Genomic DNA, 23,525 nt, shown 5'->3' with positions numbered 1-23,525 from the left:
TGCTGTCTGTTTCTATAGGACCCACCACCACCACCACCACCATAAAAGCAGTCCTCAGAACCCTGCTGGTAGTTTCTCTCTGCTGTTTTGCCTGCTAGCTACTGCTACTGCAGTGCATTTGATGAATTCTCTACTTCCGTCTTGGTGAATTATTTCACTGCTCCACATCATGAGTACCTGTCACCAGAGTGTGACACCTAGCTGCTATAATTTTTAAGGAATAATTGTGTGTGGTAGTTCCTCAGTAGATACAATTTGTAGGGAGGGAAGACTGAGTTGACTGACTACTCATCTGTGTAACCCCAGATATAGGAGGGCTGAATGCATTATAGGTCTGTACTGTATCCACTTAATAGGACCTAGTGTGTCTAATGTGGCTAGTACAAATTGAATATGCTGTACCCAATGTGTAAAATACGAGATTCCAAGGTCAATGCAAAATTTTTAGGACATTGCACTAACAATTTTACAATATCATCCGTTGACACGATAGTCTTTGTTGGATTACTTGCTAAAATTAATTTTACATGCTTATTAGTATGCTGGCTGGCATTCTAGTTCAACAGGAAATCACTGGATTAGACCCTAGAGAAGGGATCTCAGTCTGTGTTCTCGCCGCGCCCAACCCCTGCTGTTGCACTGCGGTACCCAACACAGTCGCCAAGATGGCAGTATGCAGAGACGACCGCACAAGACACTCCAGTGACCAACAAACAGGACCTAGAAAACCCTCCTAGAAGAGAAAGCGCAGACGCAGGCCGGTCCCACCCCGTCCGGCGCCCCGCCTCTTTGCAGCAGAGCTCAGGCCGGTGCAAACCGGTTTAGTGGCCTGATGGGCACTCGGTTTTACCCAATCCTTAGCACGCCCCGCCTTCCAAGTGGAGACTCGAAACGTCACGTCGCTAGCGTCTCGGGAGGCGGCTCCAAAGCAAACCGGACCAGCCCTCCAGCCTATGAGAACCGCCGATCGTGCCTCAGACTGGCAGACAACCAATGGCGTGTCGCGAGGGTGGGATTCCTTTGGCCCCACCCCCCCACCAGTGAGCTCGAGAGGGGCTGTGGGGTGGGGCCTAGAGCGGTGGAGCCTGCGCACTGCGGCCGTCGGCCTGGGTGACGTTATCCTCTCCCGTGGACGGCCCCGCCCCGCCCCGCCCTCCTCGACGCTGGAGAGTGGTGCGTGAGCGGTAGGTGCTGCGGTCGCCTGCTTCGGTTCTCGGCGCCGTCTTTGTCCGCCGCTTTGTTCTCGCCGCGCTGGCGTCGTCCTCACCCCCGTCGCCGCCCGCCCCGCGCGCCCGGGCCTTGCCCGCCATGGTCGCCCGGCCCGAGCCTGAGGTCGAAGCCATGGATGCTGAGCTGTCTGTGGCGCCTCCGGGCTGCTCGCACCTGGGTAGCTTCAAGGTGGACAACTGGAAGCAAAACCTGCGGGCCATCTACCAGTGCTTCGTGTGGAGCGGAACGGCTGAGGCCCGCAAGCGCAAGGTGAGCCCTAGGCCTGTCCCTCTCTCCTGCCTGGACCGCGGGGAGGGTGTGTGTGGCGGGGGGGGCGGGAAGGGAGCCTGTCGGTGCGGGGTGAGGGGAAGGCTCGAGCTGCAGGGAGGGAACTAGGGAAGGGGGGGGGAGAAGCCTCGCGGCGCAGGGAGGAGCAGAGGAAGGGGCGAGGCAAAGCCTCGCTGTGCGGGGAGGGGGCAAGGGACTTCCTGGAGCTGTGGGATGGTGGCTAGAGGAAGCCTCTAGGTGCCGGGAGGTGGGGCCTGAGCAAAAAAGCCTGAGGAGGAAGGCTCTCCACCTTGATGATAAGCTTAGACGTTCATTGCCGGGTAGTCCTTGCTGTGAAGGTCGCCGTGAGGGGTCGGGGCCTGCAAGGTGGTTCTGTGGATAGCAGCAGGGACTGAGACCCGCTGCTGCTGACGGATGAAGCTGGCAGGGCCTCTGCGCACTCGAGTTGTGAAGCGAGATTGTAGGTTGCAGGAGGTGATTGACATCCGCAGCCATCGAGGGAGTGGCTGTTTTGTTGTTTACTGGTCGTGTAAATCTCAGCAGTTATGATTGTAAAACTGCATTATTATAATTTGATTTTGAAGGTGAAAACTGGAGAGAGGGTGATTGTTTCCGTCTTGAGTAGCGTTTCTTAACCGGAAAACTGACACTGGTTGTATGTCATGCTAAGCCTTAAATTGCTTTTTTATCAACCATGGTGGAAGACACCACAATGATATCTTTTAGGCTTATGTTCAGTAACAGCCTGTTAGGATCAGGTATTTTTTGGTAATAGAAGCATATGCCCTTTAACAAGAAATACTAAGACTTGGGTTTCGTGTTTGAGATGAGAGTGTTTCTACGTAGTCTAGGCTGGCCTTAAACACCCAATCCTCCTGTCTCAGCTTTGTGAGAACTGGGATTACAGAGGTGAATGTCAGATTGACACCAGTGTTCCACGATCATAATTTTGTCACTGATACATTTTATTGCTTCCTGGATTACCGTGTGTTGTAAAACAAATTTTTATGTGAGAGTAAATGGGGGCTCCTCCCCTTTCTCTATCATTTACTCCCCTCCATCCCCCCTTAGTTCTGCATAGCATCACAGAAGGAAATGAAAATTTTCCTTTTAATTAGGACTGCTTAGCTCGATATTTAAATATCCACTGTGCTAGAAGTTCTTTATTAAATGATCTTCACAATCCAAAATTCAGACACCAGTGTGACATTCACAAGTCATGTTTTGTTGGACTACAGTGGAGTAGGAAATGAAGATGGGTAGTCTCGTTGAAGGTACCTGAGCTTGTCCACAGAACTCCACTCTCTTGAAGTTCCCTCTGGCTTGGGAGTGTTTTCATTTCACAAGCCAGTTACTCCTTTTTTTTTTTTTTTTTTTTTTTTTGCTTTTGGTTTTGGTTTTTCGAGACAGGGTTTCTTTGTGGCTTTGGAGGCTGTCCTGGAACTAGCTCTTGTAGACCAGGCTGGTCTCAAACTCATAGAGATCCGAGAGGATTAAAGGTGTGCACCACCACCACCCGTCTTTTTTACTGTTGATACCTATGTCCAATTGTGTCCTGGTTGCCCAGTGAGCATTCATAACTGACCCTTCCTCTTTGCATACCTGACCCACAGTGCTACAAACTGGCACATTCTTGGGTAGTGTGAGTATGTAGAATTGTCTCCCACTGCTTTCATATTTGCTATGATTGCATTGCTGGGTTTCTGTGGCCTGATTATTGGCAGTGGATTTTTCCTTTTGTTTATGTATTGGTTTGACATTTGTCTCTTTCCTATAGTTCTTGGGTTGTTTTATATTGGTATTGTTTTTCTTTTAAACTCGTTGTACATTGCTTTTAGAATTATAGATTGTTGGGTCTGAGCAGCCGGCTGAAGTGCAGGTGGCATTTGCTGGGGGTGGGAAAACGATGGCATCGCCATAGCTCTTCTCTTGTTGGTTTGGTGTTGAGCTAAACCAAGTGCTTTGGGGAAAATGGAAAGAGTGGAGTGATGTGTTAAAGTGTAAAGCCTCAGAAGAAAGCTCCTGAACTTCCTCCTGCCGGGTCCCAGTGGTGATCCCCTGACTCGGACTCCATGTTCCCCTTGGGAATTCCTGTTGCATCCACACTGCTCATAACTCCTTGTCTACGTTCCAGGCAAAGTCCTGCGTCTGCCATGTCTGCGGCATCCACCTGAACAGGCTGCACTCGTGCCTCTACTGTGTCTTCTTTGGCTGTTTCACGAAGAAGCACATTCATGACCATGCAAAGTCAAAGCGGCACAACCTGGGTAAGGCGCCCCCTGCAGCAGGGGCAGGAGCAGGCATTGGCTCAGTTAGCATGCTCCCTTCCCCAAAGCCCACTGTGATGAAAGCCTCCTTGTGAAACTGAACTCTCTCCAGTGGGTCTTACCATTTGCTTGAGGCCTTTTAAACTGGTGTTATACTTTAGCAATGGGTTTTCCTGGTTTCCAGTAGTGCAGGTTCATGAAAGGCTAGCTAAGCATCATATGACATCAAGAGTGGGAAGTAGTTGTGCATGCGTGTGCTTGTTTGGGTGGTGTTGTTGGCAGTCTCATGCTGTCAAATCGCCATGCAGCCAAAGATAACCTTGAATCCAACTTCCAGTTTCCCTGCTTCCACCTCCCCAGTGTTAGCATTATATATGTCTACCATGTCCAGCACTTGCTTTGTTCTTTTAAACAGTCTGGTTATGTAGCCCAGGATAGCCTCAGACATGGGATTCTCCTTTATCAGCCTTCAGCTTGCTAGGATTAGAGGCATGCATGATCACACTTGATCTTGGTTAATGTTAGCATGTACAGCCACCAGTTTCCATCTTATCGTTGTGTCCACCTCCTTCCCCAAGTCCCTCAGTTTTAGTGTGATGGCAACAGCTCAGAAAGTGACACCTGGAATCCCTGTTGCTCAGCAATCTCAGTCCCTAATTATGAAGTAGCAGTTGGGACAGATACCTTTATAAGTTCAGTTTCTATGCTTTGAAGTAAGGTTTTTCTGAGCGGAACCTGTTTCTCCTGTCCTTGGAAAAAGAACAACACATAGTCAAGATAAGAGGAAGCAGCAAATTGCTATTAGTCTCCCTTACAAGATTGCCAGCCATTGAGGATGTAGCAAAGTCTCATTCCCTAATCAGGTCGATAAGAACTCTTGTGGACCTAAAATAAAATACTCCATGAAGTTTTGCCCTAGTTTTGCATTTTGTGCTTGCACAGCTGCAGCAGAGCACCTGGATCCTTGAATCAGTGCTTTGCAAGTCACAGATGTGTGCCTCCCATTCTTGCTCAGCCCTCCGGGACTGACGTACTCACCCACCCTGGATAAACCCTTGCAGTTGGAATTCCTGCAGCTCACAGAGGAAGATGCTCTGGACAGCTGGTGTCTAGAACACTTGGCTCATGTTCAGCTGCTTGAAGCACTACCTTGTCATGCTGGATTTAATTTTGTTCTCTTCCCTCCTTTCTGTCTGCAGCTATTGACCTGATGTATGGAGGGATATATTGCTTCTTGTGTCAGGACTACATCTATGACAAGGACATAGAAATCATTGCCAAAGAGGAACAGCGCAAGGCGTGGAAGTTGCAAGGTGTGTTCACGGTGTTTAGAGAAGGCTATGTGACCAAAAAATAGTCAAGGGAGCTGGCTTAGTCTGGGTAGGAGAGAAAAAACAAGGCCTACTTTTCCTGGGTCAGTCACACATCTCACAGAAGTGATGAAACATGCAGGGACCATGTAGATTTAGTGAAATGGGTTTTGATCCTTATGAGAGGATGATGGCTCTTCCACTGCAATACTCCAGACTTGTCCATCCTTCCTGCAGAAGGTCTGTTAGACAGTACAGTTCCTCCATTTTCTTACTCAGTTCTCAACCCTGGCAAATTAAGATGTATTGCCTCTTGCTGGACTTAAATATTGGACCAAGTATCTGGAACCATTGCCTAGCATATACAAGGCCTAGGTCTTGAATCCCAGCACTACAGAAAAGGAAGAAACAAAAAATATTGAAATAGGCCTGTCTTAGTTAGGGTTTCTGTTGTTGTGAAGAGACACCATGACAACTCTTTTGGTTTTTCGAGACAGGGTTTCTCTATGGCTTTGGAGGCTGTCCTGGAACTCGCTCTGCAGACCAGGCTGGCCTCGAACTCACAGAGATCCACCTGCCTCTGCCTCCCGAGTGCTGGGATTAAAGGCGTGCGCCACCAACGCCCGGCCATGACAACTCTTATAAAGGAAAACATTTCATTGTAGCGACTCTTTACAGTTCAGAAGTTCAGTCCATTATCATCATTGCAGGACAGGGCAGCATGCAGGCAGATGTGGTACAGGAAAGGTAACTGAGAATTCTGCATTTTGTGCAGGCAACAGAAAGTGGTCTGTCTCATTGGGCTTGACTTGAGCATACATGAGACTTCAAAGCCTGCCTCCACAGAGACACACTTCTTCCAGCAAGACTATACCTACTCTAACGAGACCACACCTCCTGATGGTACCACTCCCTTTGGGGGCCATTTTCTTTCAAGCCACAATGCCTATGCCTAAATGATATGAGCTACTCTTGGCAGTGGAGTTAGATGCATCATGTAGACAATACCATTAGAAAATTTGTTCTCGTTTTTAAGATTTCTGTATATATAGCAAAAACAGCCTGTCTCAGCATTCACAAAACATGTGTATTCCAGGTAAGCAAAGCCCAGAAACCATGCATAAGTCCCCCTCACACACACTGTGTCAGTCCTATAACTTTTATTTCCTAAATTTACATTTTACCTAGTAAAAGGCAGTTTTGAAACTTTAAGCACTTAACAAAAGTATATGGTAACAGTTACTCTTTTGATGCAAAATATTATGTCTCTTCTTGGCAAAGTTTAATATAGTAAGATAATCCTTCAGTTTATTATCTATATGGAAGCTACCCAGTTCCTGAATTTTTTTGTTTGCCAGCACTGGGGAGGCAGAGGTAGGCAGATCTCTGTGAGTTCAAGGCCAGCCTGGTCTATAAGAACTAGTTCCAGGACAACCTCCAAAGCCACAGAGAAACCCTGTCTTCGAAAAAAATAAAAATAAGTCTTACATTATAATAAGGATTACACAAAGATCTTTAACAAACACTATCTCCATGAATTGCTTTGTTTTGGGGGAACACGATTTCTTTGTATAACAGCCCAGGCTGAAACTTCAAACAGGCTGGCCTTGAACTCACAGAGATCCACTGCCTCTGCCTCCCAAGTGCTGGGATTAAAGGTGTGTGTCACCACTGCCCAGCTACCTCCATGATTTTTATATGCACTGTAGCCTTAATAAAATCTCATAGTTAACAACTGTATACAAAGTATTCCTGGAAAAGAAACCCATAGTGAAAATACTATAAGGAAAGGAGTTTTAAATTTTGTTTGTGTACATGCCAGTGTGTAGTGGTGTGCAGCCCTCATGTCAACATCAGGTATTCAGTTGATCTTTATCTTAGATTTAGAGACAGAATCTCTTACTAAACCTGGAACTCAACATTTCAAAGAAACTGTCTTACTAGTGAGCCCCTAGGATTGGATTGCCTCTGCCTCCCAGATGGTTGTAAACCCCATGTGGGTGCTATGAATTGAACCCAGGTCTTCTGCAAGAGCAGTAACTGCTCTTAGCCACTGAGCCAACTCTCCAGCCACCCCCCTTAAATATTTTATTGTAATTTATGTGTATTGGCATTTTGCCTGCATGTATGTCTGGGTACCACTTGCATTCCTGGTACCCAAGGAGACCAGAGAAAGGCACCTGAAGTTATACGTGGTTGGTAGCCTCCATGTGGGTACTGGGAATTGAACCTGGGTCTTCTGGAAGAACAATCAGTGTCCTTAACCCCCAAGCTATCACTCCGGCCCTCTACATATGATTTAGAGGACTTTGACATTTTCTCTCTAAAATGTCCTTAACACAGGAGGTCAGTCACAGTGAGCCTGCACCCCCTTGAGGTATGGTGAGGGTAGAACTTGATGAGACAGTGAGACACAAGGAGCCAAGGAGAGTCAGCCTTGGCTGTTGCGTTTGTGCAGACTGGCATTTGGTTTAATGGATGGGCGTCTCCCGCAGCTCATTCCTTCACTCCCAGTGACATTAGTCTGGCCAGGTACCCTACTGCTCCTGTGATTTGTGACTCCTGAGGGGCGGTGCCTGGGTCAGGAAGAAGACAAAACTCATTCTGATTTTAAAGTTTATTGAATTGGAAATTTTAAGTAGCGTAAGTCAAGTCCCTCTGAGTGGGGTGTGTGAGAGCGCAGTGTACTCTGCATTACCTAGTGGCTATCATTATCATGGGTTCCAGTCTTTTGTAGTATGTTTGGCAAGCAGATCAGAAGTGCATTTTCAGCAGGCTGTGGTGCATGGTTTCAAAGTTCTAGCACTTGGGAGATGGGCAGGCTGATCTTTTGAGTTTGAGGCCAGCCCAGTCTATATAGCAAGTTCCAAGTCAGCTATGGCAACACAATGAGACTCTCAGACAACAAACAAAACAGAGAAAGTGCATTTTCGCTGGGCAGTGGTGGTGCATGCCTTTAATCCCAGCACTGGGGAGGCAGAGGCAGGCAGATCTCTGTGAGTTCAAAGAGACCAGCCTGGTCTACAGGAGCTAGTTCTGGGACACCTCCAAAGTCACAGAGAAACCCTGTCTTGAAAAAACAAAAAGTGCCTTTTCTCTTTCTTTGGCAGTCCTGGGGTTCAAACATGGGCCTCACGTACTGTAGGTGAGTGTTCTACCACTAAGCTGCACCCTAGACTCAAAGTATATTTTCTCTGTCAGTCTCATTTTCAGAAAGATCCTTCATGACTTATTAGGTTGTCCCCACTGGAGCTGATGCTTCCATCTCTGGACCCCAGGATCCAAGGCATTTGAGAAGCATTAGTGTCTGGCAGTTTGATGGGTTGGTCATGTTACTTTCCTCGACTCAATCAGTAAACATGGTGTGTTCGTAGACATTCACTGAGGGAAACACCTGTAGTGATCTGGCACCTCAGCACAGCAGGGTGTCAGAAGAAGGTTGCCTCTCTGAAATGGAGCTCAGTGTAGGTGAAGTCATCACAGCTTTCATTTACAAGAGAACTTAGCTAACAGTGCTTAAGACTGTTTTCCATCTGCTTAGGTGTTGGAGAGAAGTTTTCAACTTGGGAACCAACCAAGCGGGAGCTGGAACTGCTGAAGCATAACCCAAAGAGGCGGAAGATCACCTCCAACTGCACCATAGGTGAGTGGGGGCAGCAGACAGAGAGGAAACCTTCACCTGCACCATAGGTGAGTGGGGGCAGCAGACAGAGAGGAAACCTTCACCTGCACCATAGGTGAGTGGGGGCAGCAGACAGAGAGGAAACCTTCACCTGCACCATAGGTGAGTGGGGGCAGCAGACAGAGAGGAAACCTTCACCTGCACCATAGGTGAGTGGGGGCAGCAGACAGAGAGGAAACCTTCACCTGCACCATAGGTGAGTGGGGGCAGCAGACAGAGAGGAAACCTTCACCTGCACCATAGGTGAGTGGGGGCAGCAGACAGAGAGGAAACCTTCACCTGCACCATAGGTGAGTGGGAGCAGCAGACAGAGAGGAAACCTTCACCTGCACCATAGGTGAGTGGGGGCAGCAGACAGAGAGGAAACCTTCACCTGCACCATAGGTGAGTGGGAGCAGCAGACAGAGAGGAAACCTTCACCTGCACCATAGGTGAGTGGGGGCAGCAGACAGAGAGGAAACCTTCACCTGCACCATAGGTGAGTGGGGCAGTCAGAGCCTCAGGCGGATAGGAAACCTATCCTGTCTTCAGGAGCTGCTGTAGATGTGGGATCCGGAGGGATGAGGGAGACGATCTCTCCCAGTTCCTTGGCATCTGTTGTGTTCTGCTCAGAGCTGCTCTTCATGGAGATGAGATGCCAGTGAGTGATGAGAGTATTCACCAGATCTTTTTTGTTTTTTGAGACAGAGATTCTCTGTGTAGTCCTGGCTATCGTAGAACCCACTATATAGACCAGGTTGGCCTCAAATTTAGAGATCCACCTGCCTCTGCCTCCCTAGTGCTAGGATTAAGGGTGTGTGCCACCACCACCCCAGCTGATAACCACTTCTAAGAAGGAAGAAGTATATTTTAAAGCTTGTTTTGAAAAGTATTCGCCTTGTTACAGAGGCTCCATTCTGACCTACCTGGTTTCATAGTAAATACATTTGGGTAATACTGTGAAAACATAAAGGACAAAATGGAGGGAGCAGTGGTGATGAGCATTCTGTTGTCCTTAAAATTAGAAAGCACTACACTTTCCTCCTACTCTTCTCACGCTGCTTGAATGAGTTGGAGAAAGTGACTGGTCATGGAGAGGGAAAGGAAGCTTTGGCTAGGGTCTGACATCCTGGGTCTGAGCTCAGTGCACAAGTGACCCTGCTCTCCCTGGCTCCCCATCCAGGTCTGCGTGGACTGATCAACCTGGGAAACACGTGCTTTATGAATTGCATTGTGCAGGCGCTGACCCACACACCGCTTCTGAGAGATTTCTTCCTGTCAGACAGGCACCGTTGTGAGATGCAGAGCCCCAGCTCCTGCCTGGTCTGTGAGATGTCCTCTCTCTTCCAGGAGGTGGGTGCAGTAACACCTATAACAGCCTCTTTTCTCCCTTTTAAAGAGAAGTGAAACAGTTGGTGATAACCTTGCCTAATTGTTTTTCACTATCTGACTGTACTGTGGAAGAGATTGTTAGAGATACAGGTTGTTGGTTTGGTTTTTGGAGATATATTGTTCACCCCAAGGAGGGGAGCCCTCAAACCCGGCTTGATGGGTCATGACAAACTGGAGGTCACAAAAAAGTAATAATCTGAAAGCACAACAACCAAAACTTCCAAGTCCAAGTAGGTGCCAGTTCTGAGGCCGCCAGGGTGGTGTTGTGTAACTTCACCACAGCCTTGGTTTTGAACACACAACACACACTGTTCCATGTGTGCCAGAGCCAGTAAGTGCTGCCTGAGACACCGCATTGACAAGACTGTTGTGTGATTTTACTATATGCAAAGTCTTCTGCTCTTACAGAAATGTAATGGTGTTATTACAGAACACAGAGACATTGAATATTTTCCTACCATCATGTAAATATATCTTCATATAACTTTAGATTCTGATGTTGAATGTTTGATTTTAAAAATTGCTGTTTGCTGGCTTGAGTTTTGTTTTTGCTGTTGCTATAAAAAGGCTTGAAATTAAAGCAGGACTTCCTAGTTTCTGAAGTGGCCTTAAATGTATTTTTTGTCATTGTGTACTTGAATTTCCACAAAGTGGCTTCTCAGGCAAAGGGGTGACAAATGAAACACTAGTGGAAGAAACACTAGTCTAATGATAAACTTGGGAAATGCGTTCAGGTATAAGAGATAGCAGGTGCTATGTATATTCATTGTATAGAATGAATCACTTAATTTTGCTCTTTATTGTTTGGGCTTATCAGCAGAAGAAAAGTGAGAGTAAAATCTAGAAATTCCAAATTAAAATATAATTTGCAGGGCTAGAGGGATGGCTCATCAGTTAAGAGCACTTGCTGCTCTTACAGAGGTCCTGCGTTCAATCCCTAGCACCCATATAGTGGCTCACAACCATCTGTAACTGTAGTCCCGTGGGATCAGATGCCCTCTTCTGGTGCACAAATGTACATGCAGACAAAACATCCATATATATATATATATAAAGTCCATAAATAAATATTTTTTTAAAAATCAGTTGGTGAACAGAAAAGCAATGCTGGTGATTGCATGCCTTTAACCCCAGCATTTGGGAGTCAGAAGCAGGTGGATCTCTGTGAGTTCGAGGCCAGCCTGGTCTACACAGTGAGTTCCAGGATAGCCAAGGCTATTATACCAAGACACCCTGTTGTAGGGAGAGATCTAGGTATCTGTGGTGCTGACCACACCCACTTTGGGCTTGGCCACAGGTGCATAGAGGGTGTGTGGAATAAGGGGTTGATGAGAGGAGCACTCGCTCCTTTTGGGGGTTTGGTCGGGTCTTGAAAGGCTGCAGAGACCTAGATTTTTGGTTTCTTGTGTAAGTAATTTCCCAACAACATCCTAATCCCATGTACTGTTATATTTCTTCTACACCCTGTCTGAAAGGACGGACGGACAGACGGACAAGTCTGTTTGATCAAACTACCTACCCAGTCTGCAGCTGTGGATGTTTTTTGTATGATAGAGACTGGCAGATGTCCTAGGTGTCCCTTTTCCTTCTCTCTAAACAGTTTTACTCGGGGCACCGCTCCCCCCACATTCCGTACAAGCTGCTGCACCTGGTGTGGACACACGCCCGGCACCTGGCAGGTTATGAGCAGCAGGACGCACATGAATTCCTCATTGCAGCCCTGGACGTCCTCCACCGGCACTGCAAAGGTGGGCCTGCCACCATCTCCCTGCTGGGCTGGGGCAGGCGGGGAGTTCCCTTAAAAATGGAGCAGAGTAAGGCTGGTGCTCACCCAGGCAACTGTAGGAGAATGCTTGATTTGTCTGGGAGACAGTGTAGTCAGGTTCTATTTCCACTAAAGAAAATGACATGGTTTCTTCTAAGATTTTGGATATTTTTGAAAGCAGGGTCTCCCTGTGTAGCTCCTGCTAGCCTAAAGCACTTGTCCCCTTGTCTCAGCCTCCTGAGTGCTGGGATTATAGGTATGAACCTCTGTACAAGAATAGCGGTCCCAGAGCCAGCATGCTGGCACATCTATAATCCCAACACCCAGGTGGCAGGGGCAGGCAGATCTCTGCAAGTTCAAGGCCAGCTAGAGCTACCTTACCCTGGCCCAGGAAAGAAAGAAAAGGAAGAATGACACACCCTAACACCCCACCTCACCCCTGCTACCAGATATATCTCTTGTTGAAATATATCTCATGGAGTGTTGGTACTCCTGGTGTCCTCCTGTCTCTGCTGGGTGATGGGGACTTGCTGACTACTTGTCTTGGTGACATTACTAATGGTAATCACACTTCTTTGTCCTCAGGTGATGACAATGGGAAGAAAGCCAACAACCCTAACCACTGCAATTGCATCATTGACCAAATCTTTACGGGTGGGCTCCAGTCTGATGTCACATGCCAAGTCTGCCAGTAAGTGCTCCCATCAGCTGGACAGTCACTAGCAGTGTTTTAATCTGCCATGACTGCCATATCCTGGTGCATTTCCCAGTCAGCAAAGAAAGTCTTGTTTGGACTTCAAGCCTAAGGCTCAGCACCACCTTAGAGAAGACTCCCTGAGTTCTATGTTGTTTATAGTGAAGCACCTATACTAGTTTCAGGTGAGGGACAATTTAAACAGCTATGCTCTAGTCATCTGACATACAATGCCTCTGATAGAAAGGACATAAGGAATCAACAGATGGCCTGAATCTGAAGGCTGGGAGCTTTCGCTTGGGGACTTCTAGAGTTTTGCTCTTCTGGCAATTAGCAGTGTGTCCTCCGCAGCTTCATAGATGTTTCTCTGCTTTCCTTACAGTCTTCAAGACTAAGCACCAAAGCACATAGCCCCTTCACATGGCAGATCAGTGTCTCCCATGCTCCTTTTCCTCTTGCTGACGTAAAGCCACAGCTCTTTGCAGGTGTAGCCATTGCTGAGTGCTTCCCCTCCAGAAGCAGAAAGGGTCCTTTGGCAGCGCCTGGAGAAGTCCCCACCCACCCTGCTGTGCCTGGTATTTGTTCCACTGGCTCACCCAGGCATACTGTTCTTACTCTATCCCTAGGTTTGAAAGCCCTGGTCACCATCCCCCAGTGCTCACCTATACTCTGGGCAGGGTTCAAGATCGGGGTGCAGGAATCTAAGGGTGCTCCTATGGTGTTCCAGACGTAGATCTCCTTTGAGATCTTGTCTTTGAGCAATGTAAAATTCCTCTCTCCCTGGCCTATAACTACTATGTTCTGTTTGCAAGAGGTAACCTTGACTTTCGGTCCATATCTGGACCCAATTTACTAATCTGAGTTTCCCTGATTTAATATTGTGATGTAACCTCCTGGCAGGAGTCAGTGTAGTTGGAGGTTTCTCATCCCACCCTCCAGTTCCCAAATAACGTTGTTAAATGCAGTAGTCCTTGTTTGTGGGATTACCCAAGTTTGACCTGTGCACACTGTGGATGGGGTTTCTTGGTGGTTTCACCTATTCGGGGCACCTAGTTTCTGAGTACTGTTGCTGCAGTTCCTAAGTATTGTCCGCTGGATCCCAGCATGGTGAGCTCTGTCTGTAACTCAAGGCTTTATACTCTGCCAGCCCCAAATAGTCATTACTGAGGACACTCCTGTTCTGTCCTGAATTCAGCGTTTGGTGGCCAGGTGGGCAGAGCAGGCAGTGTTTGACCTATCTAGGGGCTGCCTCAGGCCACAGGACACACCAGTTCTCATGTGCTCTCACGTGTTGTCTCCCTGCAGCGGCGTCTCCACCACCATAGACCCCTTCTGGGACATCAGTTTAGACCTGCCCGGTTCTTCCACCCCATTCTGGCCCTTGAGCCCAGGGAGTGAGGGCAGTGTGGTTAACGGGGAGAGCCATGCATCAGGCACCACCACTCTCACAGACTGCCTGCGAAGGTGAGATACATCCTTGTGTATTGGTTCAGAATGCCACTTTTCCCTTCCATTTTACTACACAATTCAATCATTAAAAATTAACGGGGGGCCAGGCGTTGGTGGCGCACGCCTTTAATCCCTGCACTCGGGAGGCAGAGGCAGGCGGATCTCTGAGTTCGAGGCCAGGCTGGTCTACAAAGTGAGTTCCAGGATAGCCTTCAAAGCTACAGAGAAACCCTGTCTCGAAAAACCAAAAAAAAAAAAAAAAAAAAAAAATTAATGGGGGGGGGAACAAAGACAAATAAAATTAGCAGATCTTTGAAGATGATCCTGCTGCTATAAGGTGACATGGTGATCCCCAGTACCTTCACCCTTTCCCCGTCATGACACCCACAGAACAGAGGGTGGATGTGTGTGTGTCACAGCAGGTTGCTGAAGCTGGTGTAGGCAGGAACATCACTGCCCCTCCTGACACACCTTCATCTGACACAACAACCCTGTCGAGGTCTCACCTAAGCAGTTCAGTTTTGTCTAGATTTCTTGGGGAGGTTCGTGAGTGGAGTCTGACAGCACATCACCTGTGGGCTGACTCTTCCACCTGTCTTGGTCTCTGGCAGCTCAGAGAATTGTGTATGAGGTAGATCATGCCATTCCACTGCTGACTGTGGCCCGTGGGTGATGATGCCATTTGCTTACTGAGCCATTTGGGTCTTCTGAACTGCTGCTGTCACCATTTGTAGCTTTGTGTGTCTGTGTGCTCTATTGTTCTAAGGCAAGTTGAGTTGCTGGAATGTATAATAATGAGAAAATTATATGTGTGGGTAGGGGTAGAGGGAGAGAGAGCACTGCGCTCTTAAGAGAGCAGGAAAAGAGAAAGGCAAAGCTCTTCTGTCTGTGTGGTGACTTACAACAGCTTTAACTGTTGGTGTGCACTTTGGGTGGTAAAATAACCTGTTCCCTTTTCTCCCTGTCTTTTACCTTTCCACCTTCTTTTTAAATAATGTTTTTGTTTTTTAACGTCTTGTAGATTTACCAGACCAGAGCACTTAGGAAGCAGTGCCAAGATCAAGTGTAGCGGTTGCCATAGCTACCAAGAGTCCACAAAGCAGCTCACCATGAAGAAGCTGCCCATTGTGGCCTGTTTCCATCTCAAAGTGAGTTTCTCAGAGAGCCATAGGGCTTCCAGTGTTAGCCTGCAGCAAGCCTCAAGCTCACCATCTCAGGTTAGAGCCTATCAGCATGCACCAGTCCCAAGAAGCAGGAAGTAAGGCTACTGACAAGAGTGTGCACCTCCTTGTGAAGACAGGAAGGAGCTACTGTAGAAGGTGCAATTAGATTTTACTACTTGTGTCTTTGGGGACATGGGCCAACGGAGTCATCAGATTCCTGCTCTTCATACTCCACCTTAATGCATGGAGACAGGGTTTCTCACTGAACCTGGACTTAGGCCTGAGGTTGGCAAGCCCAGTGGTCTTCCTTTCTGTGCCTCCCACAGTGCTGGGGTCACCGGTGCCTACGTCCAATGCTGGTATTTTATGCGAGTACAGGGATTCAAACTCAGGTGCTCAAGCTGTTGTAACTTTGTTTCACTTGAAAACAAGACCCAGGCTAGGGGTGTGAGTCAGTGTTAGAGCTCTTACCTAAAATGCACAAGGTTCTGAGTTCCACCCCAGGACTGAGGGAAGAAAAGACGCAGAAAACAAGGACCTGAGCTTTATGGTCTAGCCCAGAGGCCAGCAGGCCCTTTGTGGGAAAAGTCAAATAGTAGAAATTTGAGTCCTTTCGTTGTTACATGCATGCGTGTTTTGCCTGCATGTAGGTCTGTGCACTGCAAGCATACCTGGTGCCCACAGAAACCACAAGAGGGTGTGGATCCTCTAGGACTGGAGTTATAGACCTCTATGAGCTGCCCTGTGGGTGCTGGAAATCACACTGAGCCCCCATGGTAGAGCAGCCAGTGATAGTATTTGAGTCTTTAAAGGCTATGTATGATCTGTTTCCTATTTTATTTTAATGCCCCTTTAAAAATGAAAAAGGTCAGTGAGAGTTTGGTAGTACACAACTGTAACCCAGCATTTGGAGGCTGAGTCAGGAGGGTCCTGATTCTGTGTCAGCCTGAGCAGGACTTTCTCAGGAAAATCAGTGAGTAAAGTAGAAGCTCTTCAAGGGCCCCCTTGCTGGGAGTCTCTAGGCTGGGTAGCCCAGCTGTTGCTCAGTCTGCTCATTTGTTCTCCCTCCCCTTCATCTCTACAGAGATTTGAACACTCAGCCAAACTGCGGCGGAAGATCACCACATATGTGTCTTTTCCCCTGGAACTGGACATGACACCCTTTATGGCCTCCAGGTAGTAAAGTTTGGTGCCCCTGTGTGCATCCAGGTGGGGTGACAAGTTATCTGGGTGATACCTAAGTGCCAGGCTTTGGACAAACTATATTACAGCTGTATAGACCTTACCTGCCCAGCTTCATTACTAACCCTGGTCTTACCTTGGGTACCTATCTGTACTGTGACTCCTTCATTGGTCATTTATCAACTTTCAAACTTAGCGGTTCATCACGATAAAGTCACAGGCAGACCACATGACATTTTTTGGTTGATGGTGATTTTGAAATACAGATAAACAGGGTGAATTGCAACAATGGATTCTCTTCTTTGAGATAAAATTCTGTGTACCACAGACCACATAAAATTTAACCCTCAAAAATCTACAGCAATTGCTAATCTATTTGCTGTCTGTGGCTGCCATCTATAAATGTAGTAGCTTAAAACAATAGAAATTTATTCTCACAGTAATAGAAGCACACAAATATGAAATTTGTAGAGAAGGATCCTGACAGGGTTCCCTCGTGTCTCATCCAGCTCCTGGAGGTTCTGGGTCCTTTTCTGGCTGTTACTGTCCTGAGCCCAAGGCCCTTCCTGAGTCTGTGTCTCACCCGCTTTCTAGGTACTTGTGGTTAGGGGTAGAGCTTTTCTAAAAGGCCTCATTTCAACATCTCTCATCACACTCATCACATCTGCATAGCTTTTCTAATGGGTCACATTTGCAGTTTTGAGGGTCAAGATGCAGACAGTGCATTTCAGAACCACACCTCAGCCCACTGCTATCTTGAGCAGGCTTCCTATTACTAGTCATTGATGTCCTTCCTTGTGGCTGTGTTTCTGGGCTCACAGGTCACTGGCTGAAATGATGTCAGAGACTATGAGAATTGTCTCTTTGGAAAATGAAGTAAATATTAACATGTCTAGGGATGGGGTGACATTGTTGCTGATACCAAGGTCTCGCTGTCCTTTAACTTTGGCTGTAGATAAATAAACTAGTTTGAAATGTGGCATTCCCTGCACAGCCCCTCCTCCCATTCTACCCAACCTGCTTCTAGTGAGATACTTCATGGTGTCCCTTGTGCTCTTTAAGAATGTATTATGGGGCTGACTTACAGCCTTTGGAAGGAATTCTTTATTTGGTGTATTACAAGCAAAACGTCACAAAGCCAGTATCAGAAGCTCCTGTGGCAGAAAGTAGCTTCAGGGTCTGGGGTGAGGTGGGGTGCTGCCACAGAAGCAGTAGGAAGTCAGGGATCTCCAGTCCAAGCTGGATTTGTCACCACTGTGTGGGCCAGTCTGCCTAGGAAAAGTGGTGTGTATAAAGTATACCTCTTGGCATCAGTTAATGCTGTCACTGGAGCCTGTCTCTCTAGTGAGTTAGTAATTCAGCTTTTGCCTTACAGCAAAGAAAGCAGGATGAATGGGCAGTACCAGCAACCCCTGGACAGTCTCAACAATGACAACAAGTACGTGCGGTTGCAGGACCTGGGGGCCGGGGGAGTGGGCATTTCTCAGACAGCTGACCTGTCCTTCCCTCCTTCCAGTCTCCCTTCTGAACAGTCTCCTTCCTGGTGGCAGCCCCACTCTAGAGACCTCTGGTGTGAGGGTCTGCCTAAGAGCTCAGCCTAATGAACTTGCTCCTTCTGGTATTTCCTCTTGCTGTTGGTAGCACAGGCAGAAGGCACAAGTAAAGCATTTACTGCCACTGTGGATTGCCACTGCTGTCACCTCTTCAGTGCGGCTCTAGAATTCTCTTTGCTGGGCCGGAGCTGAGTGGTGTAGACCTGGCTCTCTCCACTCTGCAGTCAACAAACTGCTTTAGACCAGTTCAACTGACCATAATTCAAATGCTGTCTCCTTCCACATCAGGTACTCCCTGTTTGCTGTCGTTAACCATCAAGGGACCTTGGAGAGTGGCCACTACACCAGCTTCATTCGGCAGCACAAAGACCAGTGGTTCAAGTGTGATGATGCCATCATCACCAAGGCCAGCATCAAGGATGTGCTGGACAGTGAAGGGTATGTCTCAGGGGTGGGGAGTGGGGTTTGGAGGGGCTGTGCTGGTGCTTGTCCATCTCCTGTCTGACCAAAGCCACAGGCTAGGCTGCATCTGCCACAACGGATACTCACCTCAGCTTAGTTTGGCTTTGTTGCTGAAAGGACAGTAGCTCCTTGGATCAGATGTCACCTGTAGGTTGTGATTACAGGGTGGGAGTGTAGTGTTGCTGAACAGAGTTGCTGACTGTGCTCCTCTGGATCAAAGAACATTGTGGTCAGCATTTGTCCTAACGGTGCTGTGCAGCATTCTGATCAGCTTCTCTGCTGCTTTTGTTACTCATGGTGACATTCACCCTGAGGGTCGTCATTCACCCTGAGCCTCCTCAGATCCTTAGGGTTCCCAACCCCCAAGGTCAAGACAGAACCTGCCACAGATGCACATGGTGTATGTGAGGCTCTGGGCCCTGGGAGCCCCCTGGAGAGAACTCAGGGAGAAAGAGTCTGCTACTAACTGGGCAGGGGTTGGGGTTGAGGGAGATGTGGACCCTGCATGAGGGTAGCCCCACTGTGGACAGGAGAGGTGATAACTACAGGGGTCACCAAGTCAAGTTGGGTGATGGGGGCCAGAAAGTTGGGTGATGGGGGCCAGAAGTGTCTCTGTTTCTTGAAGACTTGAGGTGCTATAGTATCCACTCAAGAAGTCAGGCTTGAGAACCGTTCTTGACTAGCATAGCTATTTTGGAAGTTAGGACTAAGTCCACTTTTCCCTTTACCTCCGCAGGTACCTACTCTTCTACCACAAACAGTTCCTGGAATATGAGTAGCCTCCTGCCCTGCTGGCCAGGAAAATGAAAAAAGAACAAGTTGGCAAGCTTCCTGACATGATCCCTGTTCTCCCCACATCAGAACACCATGGTGTCCCTCCCTCCTGTGCAGATGTGCCTCACACATGGCCCCTCTGCACTAGGAAGTGTCAGGGTGGGCGTGAGCTGTAAGACTGAGTGGAGTGTGCCCTTAGTGGACAGGAGTTAGTGGACCACCTCTTGTCAACCTTGTAATATGCTGAGGGTGATGTCCTCAGAGCAGACCAGCCTCTGCCTGGTGCTTCACCTTCATCCCACATGGGTTTAGAAAGCACCCGTGTTGTTGAAAATGAGCCCATGAAAGCTGTAGCGTAGGCAGAGATGATGCCAGAGGACTGAGTGCTTGCAGCAGCCCTCTATGTAAGTGGCATTAAGGGCAGGGAGTGCCTGTTCTTTCTAAAGTTGTAGAATAACCCTAGGCCTAGGTTGAGGTCACCTGCAGGCTAAAAACATCTGTGCTACAGATAACTTAGCATCAACTGCATGAGGAAACATCAGCCCAGAGACCTCTACCCCTTGCTCTTTCTCCATGACAGTGAATTTCATAAATGTGATAGTAGAAAAGTGAATGATTATCAAGTTTATATGGAAATGTAGGTAATCCTCTTTCCTTCTGAGAGCAGAGTGTCTTGCTTTTTGATCAGTGTTGTTTCCTTGACCTGTGCCCTGCCTTCCTCCACACAGCTAGCTGGTGGCCAGGCAGTGGAGAATGGGGTCTCTGTTATCTTGATCTTTGCAGTAGATGGAATGTTCCTTGGCGGTTCCATTGAACCAATCTTCCCGTGTTTCTTCTTGGTCGTTGGTTCTTTTGCCTGTCCAGGTGGTTCAGTGGCTGTGTGAGATTTGAAGCTGAGTGGTCCTGATGGAGACTGCATTGTATTGTGTCGCCCACTTGCCTCTGCTCTGTGTTCGCTATAGTTTCAATTTTACAGCTTAGTGACCAGTTCTGCTGACAGGGTCAATCATGAAGTTTCTTGTAAGATATTTTGCATGTGTCTTTGGACAAGACTTAGGTTGTCTTTTTCTAAGAAATTAAAATCTAGGGTCTTCGTGTTTTCTCTTTGTGCCACTGCCTTTTCAGTGGTGCTTGCCCAGGAGCCTATTGGCACATCACCCCAGGAGTTTCAGGACCAGCAAGTGTTTCCCAAGAGTCAGGCTCTGAGCAGGTCTACAGCAGGTATCATGTGCATCATTCGTGCATAGCAAGTACAGCTGTGTTCTGATTGTCTTATTTACACACCCTAAATTTGAATTACACAGGATTATGTGTACAGAATTTTTTTAAAGACTTTTCTTCACTGACAGGCTACAAAAAAGCAAGGCAGGTTCCATCCCAGCTCCTCAGCTAGTTGTGATGTGATGAGAGGTAGCTGTGGCAACACTAAGTGGCTGTTGTTGAGTCATGTAAGGATCACCGGAATCCCGTCAGGGGCAGCTAAAGCTTCCTGTGTAGTATATACACTTGCCATGTTCTCGTCTCTCGTGTTCCTATTTCTGCATTTAAAGTAAAGAACAAACTTGAAGCATGTTTAGAAGAAGCCTTTTTTGAGAAGCATGGGTGAGCCCAGACTCTCAGGCATGGACCGGTGTTTGTGGGGCTCAGCTGTGTAGCTGCCTTTGAGGAGTCATATTCTTCTTGTGAACACCCAGAGGAAAGACTTCACTGCAGTTGGCCTAGGGGAACCAGAGCCCAAAACATCTCCTGAAGGCCTGCCTCCTTGTCACTCTGGTAGATAGGGCATCCAGAAGCAGGGGAATGAGCAGGTATGCTGGCCAGGCCTGCTTCCTCTCCCCACAGCACACAGCGCATCTCTACCTGAATTTGGGTCACTGAGGAGGACAGCACCTGTTTTCTGTCAGAGAGACGTTAACGTTTTATATCCAAATGCAGCATTCCCTTCGTTACTGTGGGCTTCGCATTCTAAACACTTCGCTCTGCCTACGGCAAGGAGGCCAACCAACTCCATGACTGCCACACATCTGTCTGGCCCTGCCTCGGTGTCCTAGGGCCATCAGCATGATGTCTCAGCTAGATAGGCATGTATAAACAACCGAAGAGCAGATTTGAGCAGTGGGATTGGGAAGTTCTTCCAGTTATCTCTTTGGATAGCAAGGCAGAAAAAGGGTTTCCCATCCAAGGACTGTCCAGTATCAGTGCTCAGATGGTCATGAAGTGTCTTCTCCCACAGGGCTGCATTGCCCAGCCCCAGTCTAGAGCAGGGAGCAGACCTCTTCCCATACACCACTGGTACCAGCCTCACAGGAGATCAAACTAGAGCTCCTCAGATGTCTTCAATTCAGGAGGTAGGAAGGGATCTGATTCCTCTTTTCATCCCAGGAGCCCCCCACGCTGGGCACTGACTGGCCTCTGAGCATCCTACACCATGTGAACCTGAGTGCTGTTGTGTTTGGCTTGATATGTATGCTTTCCTTGTGTAAAATCATTGTTCTTTTTGACAAGTGGCTTGTTTCATTTATTATAGCTTTGAAATCAAAAATTGTGAGGGGAAAAAAATCCAATGATTGTACTATGGTTAGAAGTTTTATTACCAAGACATTTATGTCACTGCTCCCCTGTCATTTTGAGGGATTTGACTGTCTCCTCCCTGGTGGCTTTTAGTCTTTCCTATATCCTAATAAAGCTGCATTTTATTCAGAAATTGACTGTTGACCCCATTACTAAAACAGGCAGCCACAAGGTAGGTAACAGCAAGCCAACGTGGTAGGGAGGGCTAGCCAGGGGTTGTCTGGGTAGAGATGTCCTGTGCTCCACCTTCCTGCCAGGCACTGTAGAGACCACAGTTTAATCCTTGCTCTTGAGAGGGCAGACAGATCTCTGCCTGGTTTGCATTGTACATTCCAGGTCAGCCAGGGTTACACAGCAAGACCTTGGCTCAATACACAAAAACAAACACTGGTGTCCTATGGGGAGGAGGATCAGCGAGATGGGCAAGCCTATGGCTGGTGCCCAAGCAGAGCATGTAATAGAGACTGATGCCTTTACCTCACTCCCAGCTTCATGGGCAGAGCTCACCTGCTTGGAGCAGAACCTTGTCTCAGAAGCCAGTGAGATCTGAAATTCTGGCGCTTTTCTTTTGGATGTCCTTTTCTCAAATTGGTTCTGAGAAATAAGTCCCATGGAGTCCAGAGTTGATCCTTGGCCTCATTTTGTGGCAGTCCCATCAGATTTAATGGGACAACTTCTAGGTACCACAGCTGGAAACTTTCTCCACCCTCAGAGTTTAAGACATTCAGATTAACACTCAAAAGGGTGTGGTTTTAGCTTTGAGGTAGACAATGCAAGTACATGACATTAGCATGTATAACATTGTGGGTTCAGTCTCTTCCCCCAAAGGAGGGGGCCTGGAGAGATGGCTCCGCAGTTAGAGTACTAGCTGCTCTTCCAGAGCACCTGAGTTCAATTCTCAGCACCCATATGGTAGCTCACAACTGTCTGTAACTCCCACTTCCAGGGCTTCTGACACCCTCACTCAAACACACAGGCAGGCAAAACACCAGTGAACATAAAATACACATGGTTAAAGCCCATTTAAAGGGTGCATGCGAAGGACTTGGAGATAAATGGGAATGAGATGTGTGATGTGAAAGCCCATTTAAACAAAACACTTCGGATTTTCTAGGATAAGAGAAATAACAAGTCTGAGTTAGTTTCTAAGCCTGATATTGAGCAAGTTTCATAATCACCTGAGTTCTCAACCCAACGCTGCACTCACTGACTTTGAGACACCAGCATTACATCATGGTTTCTAGTTACAGTATGAAGCCCGCTGTAGACGTCCTAAGTTCTGAGTCCAGCTAGCAGGTGATGTGATGAGAGCAGAAGCCATTGCCACCATCCTCTGTCAGCCTGGTGCAGAGTCGCAGGGTGGTGGTGTATGAAGGTGCAGCTTCTAGTACATAGTGCTGTTTCATTTACTGTGGGATCCCAATACACCCCATCGTGAGAACTCAGGTCACAGATTCCCCCAGACAAAACGATGGGAGAGGTGGGGCTCATGCCTCCATTCCCAGGAGCATCTCATCGTGGAAACAGCTTCTCCCTCCTTGGGCACCTGGTCACTCCAGGAGGGCAGTGTTAATGTGCAAAAGACGCCACCTGCTTGAGCAGCTCCCAGTCTTCTGGGTGGACCAGAGCTCGTGTCTTAAGGCTGTGTCTGAGCCGCTGCAGATGGTGACCTTAGGGCTGAGTGCTCACATTGCTTGTTTGATGATGGGATGATCCAGTCCCACTGAGTCACAGGTAGGAGACAGACTGCACCCAGCTTCTTGGGCTCTGGAACAGGATCGGACT

The 23,525-nt window shown here is 47.8% G+C and overlaps 1 protein-coding gene across 1 annotated transcript; it reads left to right on the top strand.

The window, feature by feature from the left end:
- Positions 1 to 1,147: 1,147 nt before the first annotated feature.
- Positions 1,148 to 21,873, top strand: Usp22 (ubiquitin specific peptidase 22). The gene is made up of 13 exons (XM_005067656.4): positions 1,148 to 1,479; positions 3,632 to 3,764; positions 4,964 to 5,077; positions 8,616 to 8,717; positions 9,919 to 10,088; positions 11,728 to 11,875; positions 12,478 to 12,583; positions 13,892 to 14,050; positions 15,057 to 15,183; positions 16,283 to 16,374; positions 17,756 to 17,818; positions 18,222 to 18,371; positions 19,132 to 21,873. Exons 1-13 carry the CDS (start codon positions 1,309 to 1,311, stop codon positions 19,172 to 19,174), a joined length of 1,578 nt encoding a protein of 525 aa, XP_005067713.1. The 5' UTR covers positions 1,148 to 1,308; the 3' UTR covers positions 19,175 to 21,873.
- The last annotated feature ends 1,652 nt before the right edge of the window (positions 21,874 to 23,525 follow it).

The sequence above is a fragment of the Mesocricetus auratus genome, unplaced genomic scaffold, assembly GCF_017639785.1.
Source record: "Mesocricetus auratus isolate SY011 unplaced genomic scaffold, BCM_Maur_2.0 Super-Scaffold_100007, whole genome shotgun sequence".
In the NCBI taxonomy this organism is placed as follows: domain Eukaryota; kingdom Metazoa; phylum Chordata; class Mammalia; order Rodentia; family Cricetidae; genus Mesocricetus; species Mesocricetus auratus.
Note: the sequence above shows the minus strand (reverse complement) of the source record. Positions and strands in the feature narration are given on the sequence as shown.

What these genes read in the sequence shown, in the direction of transcription:
- Usp22 (XM_005067656.4), top strand. Translation starts at nt 1,309, where the DNA reads ATGGTCGCCCGGCCCGAGCCTGAGGTCGAAGCCATGGATGCTGAGCTG. An exon ending in CAAGGCGTGGAAGTTGCAAG is followed by an intron (nt 5,078 to 8,615) that starts GTGTGTTCACGG and finishes CCATCTGCTTAG; the next exon opens with GTGTTGGAGAGAAGTTTTCA. An exon ending in CACCTCCAACTGCACCATAG is followed by an intron (nt 8,718 to 9,918) that starts GTGAGTGGGGGC and finishes CTCCCCATCCAG; the next exon opens with GTCTGCGTGGACTGATCAAC.